The sequence below is a fragment of the Eurosta solidaginis genome, chromosome 3, assembly GCF_040869045.1.
Source record: "Eurosta solidaginis isolate ZX-2024a chromosome 3, ASM4086904v1, whole genome shotgun sequence".
NCBI classification, from domain to species: Eukaryota; Metazoa; Arthropoda; class Insecta; order Diptera; family Tephritidae; genus Eurosta; species Eurosta solidaginis.
This window is the reverse complement of record NC_090321.1, coordinates 58,586,632-58,612,971: the sequence shown is the minus strand read 5'-3', so window position 1 is coordinate 58,612,971 and position 26,340 is coordinate 58,586,632. Positions and strand designations below refer to the sequence as shown.

Here is a 26,340-nt window from a genome sequence, read left to right as displayed (position 1 = left end):
GCAAATCCTCTTATTTGCCCTTTTGCTAAGTTCGTATCACTAAACTGTTGAATAAATAACTCCAATATTGAATAATGGACAAATGGCCTTTATTAAAGTACTTCACAATAACACGTATACTTTGCAACTAGCTGGCTTAATAACCAAACTGATAGCTTAAATGAAACTGACTTTCAAAATAATACTGCTATGGCTCGCTAGATAGCGTCTTAATCGAAACTGCTTGATAGCTCAAATCAAACTGAATTCCAGCGCCTCTACATTTGCTGCCTTTTATACTCTCTGATTTCAACGTTCGCATCTTCTAGGCCATCAGCTCTCAAACTTCTCAGCTGTAACTACAATTGCACGATTTTATAGCTTCTCTCATTGCATACTTTCAGGAGTATCTCAGATATATGCATGTGTTTGTGCGTTGACTCTCCGCTGCTCGTATAGGTACATGGTACATATGTGTAGACGCAATTATTGTTTCGTTTATATAGATACATAATGATTGATCTATGGATGTGCATGATATCACTGTTTAGCATCGGCTTAGAGATAGCAGCACCCCTTAGTTTTGCTAATATTCGTAACAATATTAACACCAGCTGAAACTGTTGAAAAAGTTGGAATCTAGCAAAAACTCCTTCTCATTGCGTATAAATTCTCTGGCCCAACAAAAATAAGTGCAACCGGTTGTTTTCTTAAAATTTTTTCATCAAACGGTTTTTAAAATGATGAAAACCTTTATTTGAATTTGTGCATGTGGTGTAACGAGTTCATGGTGAATTTGAGGTTACCTTAACAAGTGTTTGTGCTATTTGCCGCGACTGCGCACTGTTGCTAGTAGACGCTAGATGGCGCCATTAACGAAACTTAACCCTTAACTGAATGTTCTTGCTAATCGTCGTGATAGTTTATCGGAGCTCATTTAAGGAGCTCTCTCAGCAAAATTTGTGCAAGCTTTAACTGGTTGCAGACAAAAAGGCAACAAAGCTATCAAACGCGATTTTGTAAGTACTTTTTACCCACATCCATAGTACCAAGGCAACACTAGCAGTCACGTCTGTATCTATGCGACTCCCAGTTTCAGCAAGTTTGTTTCATTCCTCCCGCGCTTCTTTACTTTGTGTGCCAGCACATCGTAGTGAAAACAGATGAGGGTTTAGTGCGAAACACATTGAATGTGTGAATTCTTCAGGTGAATATAAGGGAAATATGCAGATCTGTTGCGCTACTCACCAGACACTGGTTTATTTGGGCTCATGTGATACAGATGGGCTTGGAATACCACACTTTTGGCTTTGGAATAGAAAGGATAGAGCAACCAAGCCTGGAAGTGATATAGTCGGCCAGCTTTCACACCCTAATAGTATTCAGCAGTCCCTTTCCAATACTTAAATAATCATCATACTTGGCGAGATATACCTTCGAGGAGATTTGGACTGAGGTTCTTTTCAAATTTGCATTGTACTTCGTTTCAATATTTTCCGAAAATCGGCGGAACGGGATCTATATATTTTTTACCAAGCCCGAACTGTAACTGCAAGGCGGAAAAACTTTCGCTGAGAAGCTTTTCATGACAGAAATACACTCGAAGTGTTTGACAAACGACTGTCGAGGGGTGACCCCGCAGGTGCACAACCTCAACACCACGGCTGCCGCCGATGCTTTATCATCATAATTAAATGACGCTTAAGTCACTCCAGCTATATCTGTTAGACGATAGCGGGCGCCAAATGGCAACACCAAGGGCGGTCAAGTCTTCCTCCACCTGCCGCTACCAACTCTGTAGAAGTATCCTCTTCCTCTGCTTCCAAATGCTGGTGTCGATTGAATTACCTTCTTGGCCGGATCGCTTTTGTGCGTTCGCATAACATGACCTAACCAGCGAAGTCTTTGGGCTTTTATTCGCTGCACTATCTTCAAAATCACGCCGCTGATGCTTTCAATTGGATATGCCAGAAACTGTGGTACCAGAATGGCGCATCAGCTCTATTTCCTGTCAATGTGGATTCATGATTTTGATTACATAATACTTATTCCCAACTTATTCACAAACTTATTCTTCAACTTCCAAAATATATTAATTTCCTCAACAACCTTGTATTCCAACAAAAACTGCGTTAACCTTGCTCACTGCCAATGGCACTTGCCAACTACTTGCTCGCGTCTCAAATCTGTTCAATGCGTTATTTTCAAAGTAAGTAGTTGTGTGGGCAAATCAATTGAGCTTTTGGCCATAACTGACCTTGACCACTTGGTCAGTTAGCGCAGTGCTTGAAGCAACCAAAACTGCAATATTGTCGCCTTCGTCCATAATTGGCTTTGGCATTCATGATGGGTATGATAACGCGGCTCGTGTGCTCAAGTATGTGTATACATACATACTAATTAATCTACTTATATACTTACATGCATTTCTTACCAAATCATATAGATTTTCAGCTATTCTTTGCGGACTTTTGCTGGCGACCAGGTGCCATTGACCATAGTCCATATAAAAGCTGTCCGCATAAACCTCGGATCGTATACTATTGCAGCAGAAATCGAGGCGGATGCAATAAAACACCGGAAGTACCATTGCCGTCCGTACCTCGGTCCAACGCTGAAGAGTGCTGCGGAATGCTTCAGTAGACGCTGTCCTGGTTATCGAGGGAAGCATATCGATATAACTTGTCGCCGTAGAAAGGAAAACGATATACGATATACGCGCGGAAGGGTGTATCGATGCTTCAACAAAACAAGCACGAGAAGAATTGATTCGACGCCGGCGACAACCGTGGGTAAGCATTACTGCGGGAAAGTGGACCAGCTAAGTAACTCTCAAATGTTGAAACGACGACATGGCTAGGTTAACTTCTACTGGATCCACTTTTTAACTAGGCAAAGTTACTTCTGACCTGCGTAAGTGACAGGGGAAATATGGTAGCAGATACGTGAGACACATACAAAACGAGGATATGGCTTCCAGCTTATTGACATTATGATAGCCATAGAGGTTACACAGCGTGCATTCGTATCGGAAGTAATGCTAAATGTGGGTCCAGCTCTGGAGAATTGCCCAGGGCGAGGGCGGATAGTATAAAGGGTTCCCATTTACCAGAGTCAAGGAAAGTCTCTTAGTGATGATTGAAAATCCTGGTCACTGCAAAATATCTTTCCTCTTTCCAAGAGATCTCAACGAAAAGGTGAGACACATATCCTAGTTTCCCATTGGCGATGCTATATAAAAACACAAATATGAAGAATTAATCAGTTTTATAAGAAAAATGAAGAAGCTTGACAAAGTTCTTGGTTTTAGCAGTTTTCAAGAATAATCTCGTTCATTGATTCCTTAGTCTGCGTGAGCAGACTCCATGTGTATCCAGCGAAATTCGTCTTTAACTTCAATGGAAAAAAATCCGCCAGTCGCAGTGTGGGATTTTAAACAGATATCTATAAACACCAATATTGACTTGATCCTTTTACTCGGCCCCGTCTCAAGACTAACTTCAGGACAGCCTGTGGTGAGTTTGTGAAAGACATTTTGAATTTTGATTTATTTTTGGGGAGCATGCTTCAGTCTTTAAGGTGACGTGATCTCAGTCCTAAAATCTATTGAAGGATAGGAGAAGGCTGGATTTTCTTAATCTGCAGTGATGTCTAACAACACTTAAGTCGTTGTGTACTTCTCTAACTACATTGAACTGGTCCGGCAATGGTCTGATTTCGCCGGCACTGTTGTGTTGTTCCTCTTTCTCCTGAAGTTTCCAAGAAAGCTCTATTCAAATCGGGATGAACCCTGTCATACACAGACTCGAAGCAGAAAGAAGTCTGCTTAATGGCTGCTCTCTAAGAAAACTACGCCCGTCGCAATTTTACTTGAACATTTAAGAAGCGATCTAAGTTCTTTAGAGCAAGGGCACGTAAACAAAGGTAACAAGATATTTATGTGAGTTACGGTTACAGTGATGTACCTGGGAACTGTTTTGCTGATGAGGTGTCCCGACGAACTTGGCCTAGCGTGAATGAGAACTAACCTAGGTTCCTTATTTACAACAGTCTTCGCTTCTTAGGCCAATTTGTTGGGACCTTAGCGGATCGATATCTGACGGAAGTACACTGTGAACGTATGGGAATCCCAAGAATCCCACTTCTGTGGGAGCTGTATGGCTGAGAAGGAGATAGATAGTGTTCAACTTTTTCTCTGCAGGTACCCTGATATTTTAAAAAGTCTCAAGGTAGATTTTAGGTCTGAACCTCTTGCCTTTAGTGGATGGGCGCGACTGAACATTTTATGTAAGTTCACCTCGATTACGCTGGGGTCAGGTATATGGATTTTGAGGTAGATGTTAAAGGATACAAATATCTAAGTACAGCGGACGATATAAATCTGAGTGCTGTTTTTTACCAGCATCTGAAGTTTCGAGAAAGGTCTATTCTAGTCGGGCTGAATACTGTCGCAATTTTATCGAACACTCAAGCAGCGATCAAAGCTCTTCAGTGCGGGAACATGTCGCTAAAGGTAGCAATAGATAGCGTGATGTGCTCCGACAACCTGTGCCTCGCTTACATAACAACTGAAGCAGGTTCCTCATTAATTTTAATCGTCTCCTCTAAGGCTCATTGATTTGGATATTAAATCGCCATTGTCTGATGGGAGAAAACGGCGAACATATGAGAATCCCAGCGAAATAGTGGTGAAGGGAAGATAGATACGGTTGAAGACTCCTGTGCAGCGGTCTTGAATTTCTGAACAAGCACTTTAGGGGAGTATGACTCTGCGTGACATAAGATAGCCAAAATTGTTCAACTTTTACCATTTATGAAGAAGGAAATGCATTGGCTAATTAAGTAGCATTACACTGCACCAGCTGGCTTAAAAATGCCCCTCTGTTTTCTTGTGGGGCAGCCACCAAAATCTAGTCTAAACAACGTCAAATGAAACTTTTTTCAAATCAAATAAACTAAACAAAAAAGAAAAGTTTTTATTTGAAATGAAGAAAGTATAATTTGACTTGAAAAAAGTTTTATTTGATATTAAAATAGTTTTATTTGAATAAAAAAAAGTCTGACTTGGTTTGAAAAAGCAAAAATAGTTTTAAAAGAGCATATGAAATATTTTATTTTCATTTTAAATTTTGTTTCTTTATTCGTAAAAATTTTGCATATTTTAAATTAAAAAAGGACAAAATAAGATTATTATTTTAATAATTTTTTTTAAATACGTATGTATGTATATATTACTATTATTAAATATATTAGTTTAAAGAAATTTTAAATACAAAAATTTTAATAAAGGAGAAACTAAAAAATGTATATTTAAACTAAAAAAAGAAAAACTAAATATTTCTCAAATTTTAAAAACCATTTTTTTTTTTAATTTTATCGTTGTGTCTCTTTTGTAGAGGGCAGTGTGACCTTGTTGTTTTTATTGTAGCTGACTATAAATAACTACAATGTCTAATCAGGTGATTGGTGTTTGAGTGCAATGTGTGTGTTCCAATACGGCTAGACCTCCTTAATACTTGTATCCCGGTCGACCACCTGGACCTTGTGGATATGTCGGTTCACCCTCATAGGTGACATCCGCGTGATAACCAGTCTTCCAATCGGCTGTATAACGTACGATCTGTGTGCGACCATCGGGCAATGCGACACGGTATTCACCAGTCACCACATCACCATTGCTGGAAGCTTTGTGAGCGTAATCGTTTTGAGTCTCTATATCGTTGACGGCATACTCGAAGTCGAATGGCATACCGGGGACGTGAACGTGACCCTGTAGGAGAAAAAATATTAGAGAGAAGAGTTAGATGATGTGTTGGTGAAGTTTTGGAGCTTTCAGAGAAACTTTTTGTACAATGGTAATCATTAAAGCTTTTACAAATCTTAAGAGTCATTAAAAGCTTTCGACCTTGGCCGAAAAATTTCTTATCGTACCTATCTATCTGCGAGCTTTGTTAGAAAGTCTGAAATTTTTAATGAAAATATACAAAGCAAAGTACTTTATTTTGTTATTAGATATATGTAGCTTGGTTATAATTGGAATTTGTATAGCTACGGATTTCTATTGCAATTTTAAAATTAAACTTGGTTTAAGCTTACCAGCTTTAAAGCTTAAATTAAGATGAGTTTATGTTGTATGACCGACCTGTCACTTTTGAAATCAGCTAAACTCACAGCATTGCTTAAAACAGCACCGAAAAAATGTGTCGAAATCTTTAAAAGCTTTTGCCCTTTTCATTTTTTCAGTAAAGCTTCTGGTTAATACTAAGGGACTTCGAAGCTCTTGATCGAATTTTATTTTTAATAACGAGTTTGCTGTGCAAATAACTCGTAGTATTTTAACCAAAAACAAAAGTATTATTTGAGTGCACTTAGTAATTAGGCTTTGGTATTCAGAATATAAACTAAACTTAGTTTACCTTTGTAGCTTTCACGGTTTAAGTAATTAAAGACGGGCAATACAAGTTTCTTTCAAAAGTTGAACTTTTAACTCAAAACAGGACTAATGCCTGGAAAGCTTTTGTCTCTTTGATTGTTCAACAAAATCTCTTGACTTTTTTTCTTAAACCTGAGCTTAAAGCTTTAAATCTCAAAGGTTCAAGTAGTTTAAGTTCTTAGAAAGCTCTGATAAGTTATTAACATATATACAAAATTTTTAAATATAAACGGGTTCTTGGTTTTTTACTCACTGGCTCGCCTGGTCCAGGTCCGGGTGCTGGTCGTTGTGGGCCTGGTCGTTGTGGACCTGGTGGTCGTGGGCCAGGTCCGCTGGGTGGACGTGGTCCAGGTCGCTGAAAGAAAAAATAGGTTTACATTTTGGATTTTGGCTAATTCGGACTATTACAGGCACAATATAAAGAAGAAAAGAGATATCACAAAGCTACCAGGGCAACTCTAAAAAATTAGTGTTGTGTTTTTCGTATGCTGCTCTTATCGGTTAACTTCCCTTCAAAAAGTAAGGCAAAGGCCCACCTGCAAAGGATTGTAATAAGTGCTCCATAATAAAATACTTAGCCCAAACGTCAACTCATCGAATCCAAGGTACCCGAAAGAAGAAGAGGACCGCCATCCTCAAAATTGATACTACTTTGACTGGCCAGGCTTTTCAATAGGTATCCTCCTATTACCGGTTCCATCTATGGACAGTAATACCTTCCATTACCTTTCGTATTGCACAGTCGTTTCAGATCCATCCGTAAATACAGAAACGTCAAATCTACGAGAGAGTACCTTCGCTTCTGTGGCACTTACAGATAGTATATGGCGAGCCAATTAAACAGACCAGTTGCCCTCCCTGATTGTTACAAAGCGCCGGCATAACAATTAATAAATTTATTAGCCACAACTACAAAGAAAGTTACCGTTCCAAAAGCCGGTAGACCTGTGCATCAGCTATCTGGAAAGATGACCCTCCTCATACCGGTTCCATCCATGGACTGTAATACCTTCCATTACCGTTCGTATTGCACAGCCCATTTCAGATCCATCCGTAAATACAGAAACGTCAAATCTATGAAAGAGTTCACCATCTTTCCCATGCTTCCTAATAATAAAAGAGAATCTTGTAGTTTTCATCAAAGGCTTTCATAGAGACATCGTGTCCCTTTTTGTTTTGATTAATGAGTACTTGGCACTGACCATGCCAGTATACGCGTTCTTGTTATACTTCTTACTACTGATTCCTGATAGAGCCTGAGAAATTGCGTATCAGCTAAGAGATCCACAGATGAAGGTCGATACATTACCGACATTTTTTTTTATCCATGTCGTATGTTCTACCCAAGGACCACACTCCTTGCCCTTATGTATTTAAGCTGAGATCTAAGGTATCAGCGCTTTAGCGCACAAAGGGAAAAGTCATACATCACGGTGTCAACAGTTAAGTCTAAAGAGAAGTTCGTTGAGTCGTCTCGCATGTTCAAAGGTTTAAAATCTCAATACCAGAAGGTGGTAGTTTCTAGTTTGCGGTTACAATAAAAATAGCTCCTTCCATACATTCAACCTCGTAAGTGAATCTTGCAGGATCTTGCTGATCACTCTGGGGCTGGGATTAGGTGCTTTGCCTTGTGCAGACCCGCTACAAGAACTGTCATCCTGCTAGCTTCCAGCTTTGCGCTAATACACTAGGCTGACATCATGATCCAGCTTGCGTTGTGCTACTTTCTGATTTTGCCTAGTAGGCATGCTTAACGAACGAAACGATATCATTTCGTTACGATAATCAACGGTTATAAACGAAACGAAGTCATTTCGTTTCGTTTATTAACGTTAAGATCGTCAAATTAACGTTAATTTTACGTTCTTAACGTTAATAAACGAAACGAAATGTGCGAGACAGATGAATTTTTGCTGATAAGCTTTTCATGATATAAGTAGAGTAGGCGTACTTATGAAACCACTTCTTCCCTATTTAGAAAACTATTCATAAGGTGTTTTGATGTTGCTTTTACTTGGACTTGAGCCCAAAATATGTATTTGGTATGTTAAGCAATCATGCTGCCTCGACACTACGGTAGCCGATTCAGTTCATAACAAGAAGCTTCAAAATCAAGACCAGATTATCTTTTCCATCGTCTCTAGGAATAGAAATAGTGCAAACTGCTTGTTTTCAAATAATATTTGTACTTCGAGTAGTATTGGCTCGGCTTAAGGCCATTGTGATAAAATTGTTGGGCTGACTGCAGTCGCTATCTTCATTGTGAGTGCTATGTTGTTGTTGTTGTTGTAACAATGTCTCCTTATCCGTGTTAGAGGCGCCGACACTAAAGCAGTTTTTTGCAGCGATTTACTCTTTTGGTAACAATTCGCGTCGCCATTCGATAGCAATCAGTCGTCATAATGAGACTTCCCGTAGCAGTTTTGAGTGCGGAGAGTTGGCAAACTAATTGCTTTATACATACGTCGTCAGCAGTACTTTCTTACCTTTTCCCAAGTCATGTCAGCAACGATAAAGGATTTGTTGCGACTTTAGAGGCAATAATGGATCTAGCTGGTCATCGAGCACCGGCAACGTCAGCCCTGCGTCTAAGGGATTTGTCGTGTTGGAACAACAATACCACAGGACACTCAAGTATACTAAACAAATACAGTTTTCTTCCTCCTAGCACGGATCGCTGTGCAACCACAAAATTTGCGGAAACCAACTTTAATATAAACACACCCAGCAGGGATGACTGGACGGAGTCGGATAAGTGCCTTGCTATGAGCAACAGCATTTCCATATACACGGACAGCTCCAAGCTATACGGTAGAGTTGGAGGTGGAGTATACTCAAGGGACCTTGACCTCCAGCTCTCATTCAGACTACCCGACCACTGCAGTGTATTCCAGGCAGAAGGTGCAGCCTTAATGGAAGCCGCAGCTAGGATAGGGACATACAATGTCGGCAAAGAAATTTTTATCTTCAGCGACAGCCAAGCTGCCATAAAATCGCTGGGCTCCCGCTCGTTCAATTCTGAACTAGCACTAAACTGTCGCCGATCTCTTCAAGAGATGGCTCAGCAGAACCGTGTACACCTCACATGGGTCCCTGGATATAGGGATATCGAGGGAAACTGCATTGCAGATGAACTCGCTAGGCAGGGTACAACCAGGCAGGTTCTTCCTGGACAAGAACGCTTAGGTATGCCCCTGTCCACATGCAAGCTAATGCTAAAAGAGCACATCTACCGTCAAGCCGACGAAAGATGGCTACAAACACCGGGGTGTCGAACATCGAAAGAAACCTGGCCTAAATGGGATCCTAAAAGATCCCGTCACGTATACAACCTAAGAAAGGATACAATTTCCACACTTGTGGAGGCACTAACGGGTCATTGCCTCATAGGTAGGCATGCAGAAAGCGCCTTATCGTCGTTGCTGTAGGAGTTGTAAAGAGGATGAGGAGGAGGAAACGGTGGTTCGCCTCATTTGCAACTGCCCAGCACTAAGCGAAGCACGGCAGCGCTTTCTGGGAGCTCCATTTCTTGATAATCTGAGCCAAATTGTGGAGCATGACGTCAAGGACCTGGTAGCTTTCATTAGGTCCTCAAAATGGTTCGAAGAGGAAAGGTAACGGTGTTTTTCGTGGTATCACAACGGGCTAATACTTCTGGCCTAAGTGTGCCCTCGGGTAGCCACCCTAACCTAACCTAACCTAACCTAGAGGCAATAACGGATGCATGTACACTGAAGCAGAGACCTAATCGAACATTACAAATCACAAGATTTGATTGCGTCCATCAACATGGATGCCTAATTATTGTGTCATCTGTCAGAGCCACATCGTGAGCAACGTAGCTGTAGATTTAGTCAGTGACAGTGTCTAGTCAAATGAGGTAAAATAACGAAAGATACAGCTACTTATTTTAGATCACGGCTCATCTGATGGAGTCGTCAGCGTAAGAAAATATGACAAGAAGTAAGAAAATATGACTAAATATGACACCACCCCGAGACAGCACCTGTTTAATTCTTCTTATTTTCGATCACCCAATACGGGAATGCGCTGCTAGGTGGTGCTGGGGTTGACTCAGATATCACCCGTTTTTGACCTGATTATGAGCTAAATATAAAGAATGCAGATTTATTTCTGTTATTGAAAAAGATGTCAACACTTTTTCGATTATGTGTGGAATGTATGTATGTATAATACTCTAACGAATTTTGGGAAATTCCGCTTATTTGAAACCTTCTGCTAACGTTCGAATCGCTAAACTGTTGAATAAATCACTCCAATATTCTGTATTGCAGAATGGTCTTTATTAGACAACTTTGGGAGTAGTACAATTATACTTCACAATTATACTTCACTTCGCAACTAAAAGCGTGTTTAAATCAAACTGATTCTGATTACTCAGCTTGCGCTGCTTGTATACTCTCCGTCGCTTCATTCGCATATTTCTACTAAAGCCCAGACGTTTCGCCTTCTGTTGTGCATGTGCATGTGTGAGAACAACTACGGCTGATGACTACATCTGTGTGTAAGTTATCTCTTCGTTGCCTTGTATGTACGTGTGTAAATGATGATTGATTTGATGTACAAAAGAGTGGCAGCTTGCTTTATTGTTGTTGTGCCTTTATTTACTTATTATCGCTTAGTGATGCTAATATTCGTCACAATACGTATGTCCACAGCGAGAATGAGAAATAGGCACAGTTCTGCCGCTTGGTGTCGCTGGGTTCGAAATAATTAATTAATACCTTAAATAGTGTCGAACACTAACCTTAAATGAAATTTTTCATTTAAATTAGAAATGCGAGCAACGACCATTGACCCAAAAAAGAATCACTCACTGCAATAACAGTGAACAAATACAAATACAACAATACTAAAAACGTCCAAAAACTCCATAGCAGAGTAAGTAAAGTGACAACCCATTTTTGGTGTAATTGAGGTGACCCCAAATGACATCAAAGTCAACACGCTTACACTGCTGAGCGTCATCCAGCGGGGCAAATAGTCCAATTACAACAACAACAAAAGCACTAAATAATTCTAGTAACCAACAAGTTGAAATGTGTCGTAGGCGAATGGCGTCATTCAATTGCTTGCCGTTTGTTTGCCACAATTTTCGGTAAATTTCAATTGCAATGGAAGGCAATGCAAAACCAGAATGCAATGAAAAAATGCCGGTTACAATAGAGTGCAGAATTTTTGAGCAAGAAAGAGAAGAAGAGGCAACAAAAAAATCTTAAATTTTGTTTTCGGAATTTCGAATTTTTTTTTCTCAACTCAAAATCGGAGGTGCGGCATTGCGCACTAGAAAAGAATGCCGACACTTTATGCCTGCCTGTGTAATGTGAGTGTGTTGATTGCAATGTAGGTTGATAGCCTAAGAACGTTGTGCGGGGAAGAGTGAGGAGCAGTACAAAAAGCAAAGTGATGTTGGTGCTGTCAGGCATGGAGGCAGCAGGTTGCACAGGCCACTTTAAGCCACGATGGGTTGCAGCCTTAATTTCAGTTGGCAACATACGCTGGGTAGGGACGTGTTGGTTGGTAATTTGTTTTTGTTGTTACTGCATGTATAATTGTTGCACAGTAACAAGAAAACCTACGAGAACAATTGACAACTGTTCTCTTGCAGGCCCAGCCATCAGGCAACCGCTGAGCCACTGCGATTGTTAGTTAGTTGTGAATGCATGATTTTGGGCTATTGCACGGTGGACATAATGGCCTAGTCAGTGGCTGCAAATTATTTAACAAAAATAGTTCTATGCCATTGCGAATAACCTTAGTGAATGCCGAGATCTTTTTATGGGAAAACCTTTCTCCTGGACGTGTGTGGCGATTTACTAAGCTAAATATATGGGGTACTTTTCTTTTCTAAAGTTGACCAGGAACCAACCTTTACTAAAAAATTTGACTAAAGCTATGATTTGCTTAAACGCTGGTACATGGAAAGGTTGTGAGCGAGAGATAGAGGTAGGAGCAGTGGTAAAGGGAGCGGGACGGTGAGAGGGAGTAGAAGATAATAAAGAAATAAGACGGAGCAGTGAAGAGAGAGGAAAATTTACAGAAACTGGAGGGGGAAAGCGCTGGGACGGGGAAGAGGGAGACAAAGGTAAAAGAAGAGGAAGAGGATAAGGATAGGGATTGATAGAGGTTGTCGAAGAGAGAAGGTATGTAGGAAGAAGAGCAGAGAAGAGGCTTAAGGTTTAGAGGGAGATTGAGTGTGAGAGAGAGAGAGAGAGAGAGAGTGGAAGAAGGGGGCGCAGATATAAAGCTATAGTAAGGAAAAGGGCCAACACATGCCGATTTTGTGATCGATCAGCGGAAACGGCGGACCATATCCTCCTGGATTGTGACGCAATCTCAAGCAGGGCTAAGTTTATGTGAACTGTTAGGGTCCATCAAGGAGGTCGGATTGGATCAGGTGCTGTAAAGAAGACGAGGGCACAATAGGCCAATGGTCGCCGTGCTATCCTCGACTATTTATCTATCTAAGGAAAGGGGCCTACGTGAGTCTCCGCTTGGACAGCGGAGGCAGCCACTTCAGCCTAACCTAACCTATATAAGGAAAAGGGAGAAAGGGAAGATTTATCATCAGCTATGACTAAATAAAATGGATGTCCAAAATAAATATTTCTGCGGCAGCAACACACTGGCTTGAAAGTTCAAAATAAAGTTTAGTTTTTGGTTTTGAAATAAAAATGTGAATTTGGACAATGAATATCACAAAATGACCCTGCCAGAGAGGTGTCAACTTACGAAACTTTCAAGCTGCGATCCATTCATGTGGGAATTCAATAGAAGATATCTTACATATCTGCGAAAACCGATTTAGGCGTGAGCACATCTAAGGTAGAGGATAAACGAACTTCTAATTTTTCTTGTACAATTGCTCCGCCCATCCAACTGCCATCGATGTGCTTTAACAGAAGTCTGAGGAAACCAGCAGTTACAACAGGGTTGTACCATGGAGATATTGGTGTCCAAAGCGTTGGTTCCACATATCGATTGAAAAGATTGTTGTTATTACGTGGGGATGGACACATTACATGCAGGACATATATTATATATGTGTTGGTTGATTCTGGATAAGTATGAGTTTAACCTATTCATTATATAGATCGAAGTTGAGCCAGAGTGATGCGCGACTTTCTGAGACGTTTTTCGTAGAAAAGGTCGTATTTCGTTATTTTAAGGCTATCCACGTTCACTTATTATTGGGCTGGTTCCGCTCCTGAGCCAGGAAGACGCGATCTTCACTTAACTAGCCCATCATTGATCTCGATACTTCAAATGTCACGATGCCCCTGCACCAAAATTAATGAAGCGCTACGTCTTCAGATAGGAATAAAGCCAAGTATCTAGAATGGTTAACCAGAGTCGATGTTATGCTTCCAAACTCCGTACACAATACGGTCTAACCGAAAAGATGCAGTCCGTGATGTGTTATGCACCTTTCGGACAAGAAAGGCCTCGGATTAAAGAATTGTTCGCAAAGTGACTTATGCAGTCTACCTAAGAAAACACAGCGATCGGGAACAGAATCGATGAACTCATCACTCTTCTCATGCCGGTTATCAGATGGAATAGAGAGTAAACAGAGGCGGTGCTCTCAGTACATTCCTAAAGTAGACCCTCTATGCTGTATTCAAGTTTTAGTAAGTTTAGGGTTGTGGACTGATGTACCCGGCTGGCTGAGGATTAGAGAGGAGAATGCAAGAGGCATCATCTTGCGCTGATCCACATAGCTGTTAAGTAATGCAGTATCGATGAAGATATCAGGCGAGCTGATTCTCTCCCCATTCATTGTGCTAAATTCTATTTAGCGTCGAGTTTTGATACTTGGAGCGCAGTGATGCGGATATTGTGCCATGAAGCCGGCAATATGTGATATTTTTCGCTAGCCAATGATATTTGTGTTGTATTATTTGAGGTCACTCAACTGGGGCATTTTACTTCGTTGCAGAAAGTTAACGTAGTTGTTGCAGCATTGAGATATGTGATGCTCTTCTTGTGAGAGTGCGATACCGGTATAGATGGAATTAATGGTTGCATTGCTCGAAAAAAATTGAAGAAAGTGGGATAGGCCAAAGAATGAGTTGCATTGGAAGAACGCCGTGGCGTAAAAATCCTGCAGGTTTTAAATACTATCTCAAACTCGAGCTTCTACTGAAGAAAAAAGATTTAGGGATTGGGGCCCGCGCCTCGTGTTGCTACTGGACATTGAGAGGAGTTCCTCAGCCGAAGGTTTCCAATATTGCATCGCGCAACGGCCCATCAGTCACTGAGCATACCAAAGGCTACGGCGTGTTAAGGCGCTTAGAATATTCCCGCGGTAGGCATGTCTGTAGAAAGAGGCGAATAAAATCCATAGACCTAGAAGGTGCTACGCCAAATCAAATCGTTCGCCATATGGTAGGGCTGGTACTTTTATAGTGGTAATTTTCGGAATGAACTAGATCATAGTACCATCAACTGCGATAATACTCCGTAAAACCTTCGGGGAGTGTCTTTATTGCTACAATAAGAAGAAGAAGCGAAGTGTTATCGATGTCGATGGTCCCTTGTCGGATAAAGATCCGGTACGTTCTGGTAAAAAGCACCATTAAAGTATTAGGTGTACAACCTCGGGAACGACTTAATATGACTACATTGAACCTCCTCAATAGGATGATACCGATGGACAAAGGTAGTTTTAAAATTAAAAGGTATGAGTAACTTTTATTAAAGGTGTTGTTGACGAATGAATTTATTAATTCAATATTGAGTGAGTCTGCTAGATTTTATTATATGAATTCTATTTGGTTGCATAGCTGTTTAAGCCCACTATGCATTGGCTGGTCGACTGAGTGACTGGTAGTCTGCCAAGCTGGCTGGTTGGTTGTTTTCGATTGTCAATTGCAGTTGTTATTGCGCTTAAAGTTTGTTTTTGTTTTCTTTGGCGCTACTATTGTTGTTTTTCGGTTGGTTGTTGCTGGTTATGTTGAAGTTGTTGGAGCATTTTGTGCCGCTGGTCGATTTAGTTTAAAGTTCAAGAGTTTTTGTGGCACGTCGTGATGTGCGACGGTGCAGATCTTTTGTTATTGTTATTTTTGTTGTTTTTTGTTTGCTGTCTTACTACTGCTTTGTAAATGCATGTCTAACTATTCATGCTTTTGAGCATATCGGCCCATATATCTCTTCTACATTTTGTACACCTCTAAGCTCACATATATTTATATAAATTATGCTGATCCTAAAACGATTTTTGCATTTCCACTACTTCATCACTTTAGTCCCGACTGGAGATGGTCGAAGAATCACTCTTGCCAATAAATGCTACTTTGGCCTAAGTAGGCAATAGAAATGCAAAGGCCTCTCTCGACAAACGAAGATAATGCTGCGCAAGTCACTTATCAATGGTATATATGGTACAGAAGCATGGAAGGAACATCTGTTCGGCGGCTCTGGGAGCTTTCGAGAGAAAAGTTCTTGTTGGCAACGGCGATTACCGAAGAAAATGAGCTTTACGAGCATAAAATAAATATCAGCATAGTCCAGTAAATCAAAACACAGCGACTACGCTGGTTAGGCCGTGTTATGGGATTGAAAGATTATGCTCCGGCCAAAAAAGCATTCTTATCAGAACACGCCTACTTAAGCAGAGGAGGAGGTCCTTACCTCTCCAGAAGGACCCGGTGGAAAACGTTTGAAACTCTTTTGATGTTAGCAACTGGCGTAACTCTTTGGACAGTCAATCCCGGTTTAGACGTAAGACTGGAGACGGTTAAGGTGCGTCGAGACTGTAAAAATATTTCATTTAATTTTTAGTAAACAACCTAATTCATATAAATACCAAAATATCTATATACCTATAATATAAGGTAAAAACCATAGCAATTATCATATTCCTCTTCATTTCGACCAATTTTTTAAAGAATTTGAATTTGTGTAATTCAATTTTGTAACGTTGTTTTCTTTATTTCTTTTGTTACTTTTTAAAGGTTTCACTCTCGATTCACCTACTTTTTTCTCACTTTATTTTTTATTCCCTTTTTTTGTTTTTTTTCCCAATTGCTTGCACACACCTTACAGTTACAAAAGGTTGAATAAATGTGGTAGTAACAACTTTGAAAATATGATAATTGTTGATAGTTGTTGTATTTGCCTCTGTAGGTGCTATTACTATAGTGTTTCTTAAAAAGGTCGACAGTGGAAGATTTGTTGCTTTGCTTACACTCATTTGAGCGACAAAGAAACCTTAAGGTGGTAAAGCAAAAATACACAGAAAATATTTTTGGAATTCCACCGGCTTCCCGCTATCTTTAGTTGGGGTCGAAAACGCAAAATCCTAATGTGGCTTTCAACGGTCGTCATCCTAACGTATGGGACTATTCTTAAATGATGGCCTGCCTTGGGCAAAAAATGTAATAATAAAATGTTTATAAGATACACCTGACGCCTTACTTAAGGGTGGTAGCAGCACTAAGGTCACGCATAACTGATGCACTTAACGTGATCCTTAACCTTAACGTACTTGAAACTGTAATTTGTTCGGCGGTAAGGCTTTGTGAGTCTGAGCGTTGGAACCCAAGGCAATACGGCCATAGTGGCATCATCGGCAGGCTTCACGTTGGAACACAGACATCAGATTACCGGCGCGCTGGCTTAGGAAGAGAGTCAGATGGGTTAAAAATGAACTGCAGCTTGGAAGCTGGTATTTGCTCTAAGAAGCTAAAGACCTCTCTTACAGGGTGTCATTCAGACTTGGCTATTACCTTCTAAGCAGAAAAACTGACTCAGACAGTAAAGCATCAGAAGCAGCAACAGAAACCCATGCGTGATGTTTCAGAAGTTTTCAAACGTTGGTGAAATTAGATGCCTTCAGTACTGCTTTACTGTCTGAGTCAGTTTTTCTGCTTAGAAGGCAATAGCCAAGTCTGAATGACACACTATAAGAGAGGTCTTTAGCTTCTTAGAGTTATATATATAGATATATATATATACATAGATATATTTACACAACAGGTTCCAGAAGTTCTCTTTTATAAACCGAAAAGTTATCGATATGTCATTGAAAATGTATTGATTTGCTATTGAAAAACCAGTGATTTGTTATCGGAAGGTTACTAATTCATTATTGGCGTATCATCAATTTCTTATTGAGAATTTATCAATTTGCTTTTGACAATTAATCGATTTCTTTTCGAAAAGTTATCAAACACTTATTGAAAAGTAATCGATTTGTTATTGAAAAGTAATAGATTTTTTTATCAACTGCTATCGATTTTCTAACTAAAAGATGTTATCGGCGTGTTATCGAAAAGCTATTGATTTCTTTCTCAACATAAACCCAACAAGTTGGTCCGAAATTGCTTCCCATTACACGGCCACTGCGTAGACGTCGTAGGCCCTATTGTCGATCTGTCTTGCCCGGTTTATTGTACTTCCTGAATGGTGGTGATTTCAGGCTTTCCTTTCATACCTGCGTGGTATCTGTACCGTCTAAAGCAAGAGTTCGAACTCCTGGTAAGTCACGTACATGCATATTTTCGGAAAGTTTTATCAGCACAGAAGTATACTTACGACTGCCGAGAGGCAAGCCTCCCTCGTAAATTGCTTACTGAAGGAATTGAACCCAAAGGCTAAGGGGTATAGACTATTCCCGCGGTAGGCATGCCTGTCTCAAGAGGCGCCTAAAATCCACAGATCTAGAAGAATCGGGATGGTCACATTCAATCGTTCCGTATATGGTTGGTTTAATGATGGTCGATAAAACTATATTAATTTACGGAACTCTCGGCAGTGTTTGGCAAGTACCCTAATTGTATTTCTGCCATGAAAAGCTTCTCAGTGAAAACTCATATTGCATATGTCGTTCGGAGAAGGCATAAAGCACGTAGGTCCCGTCCCGCCAATTTGTAGGAAAAACTAAAAGGAGCACGACGCAAATTGGAAGAGAAGCTCGGCCCTAAATCTCTTCGGAGGTTAACGCGCCTTACATTTATTCATTTACATTTTACCAGTTCAATATCCGGCAAAGGTGCATTATTTTAAGACAAGAACCTAGGGATTTGTATGTAGTAGACACAAGCACAAACATTTTTCTTCTATTGCTTTTGCAGTTCGTTTAAATGCCTAAGATATTGTGGCAAATATTAGCAGTTTTATACATCACTATGCTGCTACTAAATAAATGCACAACAACAATAAAGCAAGCAGCCACACTTATGTACATGTACACATTAAAACAAGCAGTCACACTTATGTACATGAACACATCAAACAAGCAGCCACACATACACATAACCAGCAGCTTGAAGCAAAGAGATTATTTCACCTACACATTACGTTATCATCAGCCAAGAGCAGAAGTTGTTACTCACACATATGTACATACGCATATAGCCATATAACCAAGTATGAGATACAATTGTTCCAGAAGGCATGTTCCTGAAAAGTCCAGACTTTAGCAGAAATAGGTGAACGAAGCTAACTTAGAGTATAAAAGCAGCGCGGTGCAAGCGATAATGAGTCAGTTTGATTTAAACATGCTATTAGTGAAGTATAATTGTGATTGTGAAGTACTACTTCCATAGAAGTCTAACTAAAGACCATTGGAGTTATTTATTCGACAGTTCAGCGATTCGAACGTTAGCAGAAGGTGTCTAATTATCAGGAATTTCCCAAAAACCGTTAAAATATCGTATTGCCTCCTTTTTGTCATAACAAAAGCAACAATTAAAATTGCTATTCAAAATATCATCCGATGCACCTAATTTGATTAACATAAGTCTATAATAGCAACAACAACCACAATATCGAACGTAATTCATTAGGCTGCCTGCACATACCTACCTACATATTTGTGGCAGCTAATCTCCTTTGTTTAAGTGCCAATGAAGTTGTTAGTCAATATGTATGTTTGTATGTTATATCTACCTTTGTAGGCAGGAAAGCGCATAAATACACTCAGCTAAGTAGATTTATATACATACATAAGTATATTTGTGCAAACATAATAACAATCTCACTCAACTTGCAGCACATCCAATTAAGCCACACAACAGCGTCTGATGTTGCCACAGTGCATTTTGGCGTTGCTTGCAATATTCTGTTGCCTTAAATATACAAAAAAAAAAGAAACAACCAAACTACGCCTATTTTGCTTCTTTGCTTACCAATTTAATTTAACAACAAAAATTAAGAGTCAATAAAATAACAAAATAGAGCTGGGAATCTTTCGAGCGGGCGGCATTGTTTTGTTGTTATTATTTTCCTGTTGGCAGCCATCAACGTCTACATGAAAGAAAGCACATATTTTATAGCCGAGCTTGTAGTTACTGGGACTATTCTTTTAGCAAGTGGCAGACAAACAATAAAAGACTTCCTTTATGTAAATAGACGCAAAGTGGGAAATAATTTTAATGAATCAAAACGGAGGTCTTAATGAATTTTGATTTCGCAATTGATTTAATAAAAAATGTATGACAAAACAAATAAACTACTTTTTAGCCGAAATGGTCACTGGCGGATTCTTACATCCACGGTCGCGCACTATGGGTTGTTGTCCGGCCCTGTTATAAAAGACACGCAGCCAAAGTAGCGGACGGATCGTCTTTTTCATGCACTCCCTCCCCCAACCATTTGTTGTTGCATACCGTAAGATTCTTCGACTTTGTGTTCGTCCGGTCGATGAACTTACTGATATCTTTTACGGAACAATTTGCAATATCCTTAAGTTCCGAAAGTATAAAGCTGTCCAGAGTATGAGAACTTGAACAGCCATTCTCAAAGATAGTGCGAGACTGTGTGCTTGCAGTACTCCATGCCGTAGCTCCTGCATATGCTATTACATAGTTAAAGTAACAGTGGTTCCGAAGATTTCTTTCCTTGAACTTTTCACAATGCCCTCTGTTCTCTTTGTATCGCAGGTCGGCCATATTTGTTTGGTTGTTCTACAGGCGTGCTACGAGAATCAGTTACAAATCGCTTTCTCTAGGAAACTTTTGTGTATCTTTCTTTTGATTGATTAGAGTGAATGACAGATTTCGACCGTCTCAGTACCATTCAGCAATGCACTTTCTTCGTATACCCTCTTGTTGATCTAAATGTACGTTGAACAAGAACTTGACGTTCTTGGACGATATGGTGGTGGAATAAAGCGCTAGGGGCATTTCTTAACTGTGTTCATCCTTCGACAAGAGTTAACAGGGCCATTTTATATTCATAAGTTGCGCTTGGAAGATAGTAGCCGAGCCAGGAAAATAGACTGAAGGAGTAACCTTAAGTTGTTCAGAGAAAACCCAGGCTACAACACTGCAGCATATTTTGAACCTATTGTTGAAGATCAAACTTTTCCCCATACTCTTGAGGGGTATCTAAATTTATAACACCTGTCAAAACTCAGCGATGACGGTTGGTAATTTGATTTCGGATTCACACGGTGAGCCCGTTAAGGATCCACCATAACTGTAACGAGTTGGAGCGTCACACTCATTAAGTCTTATAGCCGAACAGGAAGTAGTTTCATGTATGTGAAGGTTCAGAGGCAACAATGTTAGGGAGGACGTTTAATGTGTCAGTTAGACATGAGTTAAGTGTAACTGTTATCCTTCCGAAGCCTGCCGGCTGAAAGTTATTTAGTTTTATAATATCGAATTACTTGGCCATAAGTATCGCCTACATTTATGATAAACAAGAAACGATGTACGAGCGCTGTTCCTCTATGACACCAAAATTATGCTTGGTTTGTTAAACGTCATGTTGAGGCTGATCGACTTCGCTACGGTTCGAGTAATGGTTATCTCAACGTCTGTGAAAGATGGCAAGCATAGTTTTACAGGCCTACAAGAAAATTTTCCGTCAAGAATCTTTGCCCTAACGTGCGGTGCGAGCACACTTCACTACCTTAGACAGGAACAAGGCTGAGTACGTTAATGCGAACTAAAATTAGTTAAGAAAAGGAAACGTGAAACCTGAAGGATTGTTTTGTTACACCCTTGATCGACCACCAAAGGCCAACTCCCATAATCTTATAGTTATAACCGATACTCATATCCCTCTGGCTACGGTGCTGGTACGCGTTCCGTCGCTTCAATGCCGCTCTAGGTCGTCCAGCTATTCAACCGCTTTTGCTTGCTACCTTCGCCCAACTGTTTCCGCGCTGATACTCCCTGTTGCTACTACGACCGTTGATCGCCTCTTTATTGAACAGCTGCAGCACGCTGTAATACCGCCGTCCAGCTGTTGGCGGCCTGATATTCACCGTTTATACCGTTAGCCTGATATGCCCTATTTCTTATCGATCATTCCACCGTCGGAACTATTTCCGATATCGTTCTCCTTCAACTCCTGCCACTATCACATACCGCCAGACATCTTTTTCCACCTATTACGTAGTCTTCGATTTTTGAACTAAATTTTAAGTTTCAACTGCAGGGCTTACAGGAAAATCACCTCATCAATGATCGCCTCTATATATAAAGATAGCATAACCCAACAAAAAGTAATACAAACTGCCAATTGCTTCAGCAGCCGCATTAACGGTGGTAGCACCAACATTGCCCGGCATATTTACCTACTAACCGAATAACGTCCGCAACTCAAACGCCAAGTTGATTTTTGGTATTTTGTATTTACTTTTCGGTTGCCAATCTTGCGGTAAAATACTTAGTGTAAAAAACTTCGTTTGCAACGTTTCCCGTGTTCCATGTTGCACTGACACTTTGGAGCTGCCACTCCACGTGCCTTCACCTACAGTAATACTCTCATACATAGGTACCAAGTTTATTGGCGTGTTCGGAGTGCCATGCCACTTCATTTCTGCCATTTACTCTCCATGAGTTGAGCTATAATAATTTCGTATTCGTTGCAGAGCTTCCATCGTTCTTCCCCTCTAAGCAGCTTTCGACTTCCTCAAATTTGGCTACCAAACTACACCTTTATAATTTTATAGCGCTTCAATTGTTGTTGTTGACTGAAAAAATAGGTACTTAATGGGTGGGTTGTCTTACTTAATGGCAACTGTGTACGTTTTCAGCCGGTCGTAGTTAAATAGCTGCAACAATGAAAGGGAATAATAACGAAAAGTAAAAAAGATGGTGAATGGTTCAAGGAACCAGGGATGATGCAGGTAGGCATGGGAAGTAAGTTCGTAATATATAAAAACTGGATGACGAGGTAACTTCCCATACGATGTTCTTTCTGAATTTGTGGAGTTTTCGATGTTTGAAATTTTAACGAAACCTTTTACGATTTCCACGGATCGGCTTTCATTTCGTCGATTACTATACTGCTGACCTGATCTTGAGCTTAGTGGCACTACTTTTCACAGAAGGAGAGGTATTTCACAGAAAGGAAATACTTATGCTCATCATTCTTTTGTTAAATTATCTTCAGGTTGGAGAGGAGCTCCTCACAGATGTCTATTTGAGGTATTTGAAATCTAGTCAGACTCGACTAAACTCTCGATACATGACCTTCCACATAAGTAGGTCTGTACTGTATATGTCGAGACACGTTGGGTTATGCCAGAAAGGAAGAGAGAAAAGGTTTCCTCAGCAATATTTCGTTTATAAGCGACCTTCACTTTGTAACGTCTGCCCGCAGAGGTGTGACTGCAAGAGAGCTTTTGTGATGGAAACAGAGGGAAGCTAAGTTAATTTGGAAGTATATTTTAAACAAAAAGAGAATTCTCGGTTACGATCTTTTTTGCTGACGGTCATGGAAATGTTGTAGGTTAGGGCGGGTCAAATTTTATGGGGGAAAAAGAACCTCGGGTACACATCCAGTTTCTGAATCTATGGGTCTTACTGAGTAATATTTTCCATGGGACCATAGGTCTGAAATGAATTTCGAGCCTCCCTAATTTTGCTAGAAAATTTTATATCCGAATCCGAATCCGAATTTGATATTTATTTTCATGTATTTTATTTGTGAGAGCCGTTATGGACAATATTACTCAGTAAGGCCCATACATTCAGAAACGGGATGTGCCTTTTCAACAATAAATTTGACCCACCCTATTGTAGGTGTTATTTCCATGATAGCTTGGAAATGCAAAGGATTCGCATTGGGTCCTAGATTTGCACATTTCAGCCTCAATAAGGTATTATCTTAAGCTGAGAAAAGGTTAATTCACGTTGTCGTAGTAGCAGCTTCCAAGATCGAAAATCCCAAAGTCTAACTTGCTTCCACATAATCAAAGAATACGAAAAAAATGTATCACATCGTCATGGATGGAACTATGCCTGTTAGGTACCGATATCAAAACAGACTCCTATTTGTGGCAAATGATTTTGCGCCGTACACAAGGGGGAAAGGTGTTCACAAGGCCTAAGTGGTCCATTTTACTCACTCCCTCAGTATCAACGCTGAATAAATTGAAGAGTTCCAATGAGCTACGTTGTGTATAAGGCCAGAGCGTGGTAATAGTTAGCGCAGAGGGAAAGGGTTCGTCAGTATTTAAAACGTAGAAGTAATGTAAAGACGAAGGGCATAAGATCCGACCATATTTATGTAACCACCCTTCCTGTAGCAGCTTCCCTATAAGAAATACGTTCAACAGGTCGAGGTATGATGTCTATCGATCCCAGTGATGTCTAATTCGATTATCGCCATATAACGTCTACCTCATAGCTATTAATGTCAGACGAATCCTGGAAGCTTTACTACTGCATATTAGTCTAGAGCTTAAAAAAAATGAGTCTATAATTTTTTAAAAACTCTCATAAGTAGTTGCACACTCAATTTGATTTTGGCACATAGTGAAATGAACTATCTGAACTTTTTATCAAAAAGATCTGCCAGCCCATTTAAAGAAACTACCGCACAACCCACAGGTATTGCAACTTAACAATTGGCCTAACTATTAATTTTCACAGCATCAACTTACCAGTGGGTTTTTGGGCTCTGGGTAATTGTAGCCATTTGGCTTAGGAGGCAGGTACATATTTGAGCCGGGAGCGATTTGCGCGCATACACATGCGATGACTGCGATTGTGGAGCTCTGCAAGAAAAAGAACAAAAAAAGTAAATTTAAATGAGGTAACAGAAAGTAAAAATAATGCCTATTAAACAAAAAAAAAATAAAAAACATTTGAAAAGAAACAATTTTAAAATTTGAAAATTATATAAAATAGAAAAGAATAATATGAAATAATTAAATAAATAATTAAAATAAAATAAAATGAGGTAAAATAAAAAAAAATATATAAAAAAATAAAACAAAATAGAATTATAAAAAATTCAATTAAAAAAATAAAATAAAATAAAACTAAATGAAATATAATAAAACCAAAATGAAATAAAGTCAAAAAAATTAAAAGAAAGGTAAAAAAAAAAAATAAAAAAATGAAGTAAAATAAAATAAAAAAAATAAAATCTGTTAGAATAAAATATAATAATTAATGATATAAAATAAAATGAAATTAAGAGAAACGAAATGAAAGAAAACCCAAAATAAATAAAATAAACTAAAATATAAGAAATAAAGTCAAACAAAGTAAATGAAAATCAACAAATAAAAATAAAATAATATTAATTAAAAAAAATAATAATAAATATTTTTATAGAAGAAGTTGAAAGTGGCAGAATGATCACGTCACAATGGGATCTATGCGAGGCAACAAAATGTGTAAACAGAGGAACTCCGCAGGGTTTTAAAACCTATGCTGTGGACGCTGGTCATCAGCCAATTGCTTGGGCAGTTCGACGGAGGATTAGTCAAACTTACGGCATATACAGGTGATGTTTCAGTCATCATAAGCGGCAGATTCCTAACGACAATCAGCTCTGTGATGGATGAGAGACTTTGGTATGTACATGCCTGCGCATCAGGATTCGGGTTAACCGCCGACGCGGAAAAAATCGATCTAGTATTATTTACTAGGATATATAGGGTAATTGCGCCCGCCGTGGTGTGATGGTAGCGTGCTCCACCTACCACACCAGTGAAACAAGTTTTTTTCAATTAGAAGTACATTTTTTTAAGCGGGGTCGCCCCTCGGCACCGTTCGGAGTCGGTATAAAACATTGGGTCCCATCCCACCAATTTGTAGAAAAAATTAAAAGGGGCACGACGCAAATTGGAGCAAGCCTAAGCTTGGATGGGAAACACTGCAAGAAAAATATAGCACAAAGTATCTAGGAGTTAATTTAGTTGGTAAGCTCTCGTGTAAACTCCATGTGGAAGAGCGTGCGACGAGAGCCTTATCGGCACTGTATACATACAAGATGATGCTAGAATGCACATGAGGCCTTTCATCCAAAGTCTCTCATTGGTTATTTACGGCAATTGCCAAACCTATACTGGCGGTATGTAGAGTATCAATGGTTAGTATATCGATAGCCCTAAAAACTACCCCGACAGCAGCATTGCATGCCATTCCACATATTGTGCCTGCAGACCTGCGTTAGCAACTGCAACAAGGCTTAAGGCCTCGGGGCAACTTGAGTGCGGGATTTATGGCCATAGCAATATAGCGCTATCTAATATCGGGCAAACGAAATATATGGTTACGTACCTAAGCTTCTTGGGGCCACAATTGAGCCGGTAAGTTGGTGCCAGGGTGCAGAAATTGCACGTGTATACGGTTGGTTCCAAATTAATGGAAGGGGTCGGGTGTGCTGTTTACTGCGTCGATTAAAAAATAAGTAGATCCTACATGCTGGCTGATTACTGCAGCGTCTTTAAGCAGAAATTATAGCCGTGAAGAATGCAGCAGAAATTCTGGAGGAAGCGTGCTTAATAGACTGGGTCGATTTATTAACCTATATCGTGCCATCGATTTTTCGATAGGTTTTGGGCTCAGGAAAAAAAGTTCCACTAAGCATACCCAAAACAATAATTTTCGAGCCTGCAAAATTTGAGTTTTTTGACTTTTTTTCTTTGATTTTTAAGGTTTTTTTCATGACCTACTTAAAAGATTTTCATTTGATTTTAAAATTTTCAT

The 26,340-nt window shown here is 39.7% G+C and overlaps 1 protein-coding gene across 1 annotated transcript in view; it reads right to left on the bottom strand.

Moving 5' to 3' along the window:
• Positions 1-5,086: 5,086 nt before the first annotated feature.
• Cpr50Cb (Cuticular protein 50Cb) overlaps positions 5,087-26,340 on the bottom strand; it is a 125,058-nt gene continuing 103,804 nt past the window's right edge. The window contains exons 2-4 of the mRNA XM_067771863.1: positions 24,282-24,395; positions 6,666-6,767; positions 5,087-5,749 (exon numbers count right to left, since the gene is read on the bottom strand). Coding sequence (XP_067627964.1) covers positions 5,489-5,749; positions 6,666-6,767; positions 24,282-24,395 — 477 coding nt within the window. The 3' untranslated portion in view covers positions 5,087-5,488. The remainder of the gene's footprint in view (positions 5,750-6,665; positions 6,768-24,281; positions 24,396-26,340) is intronic.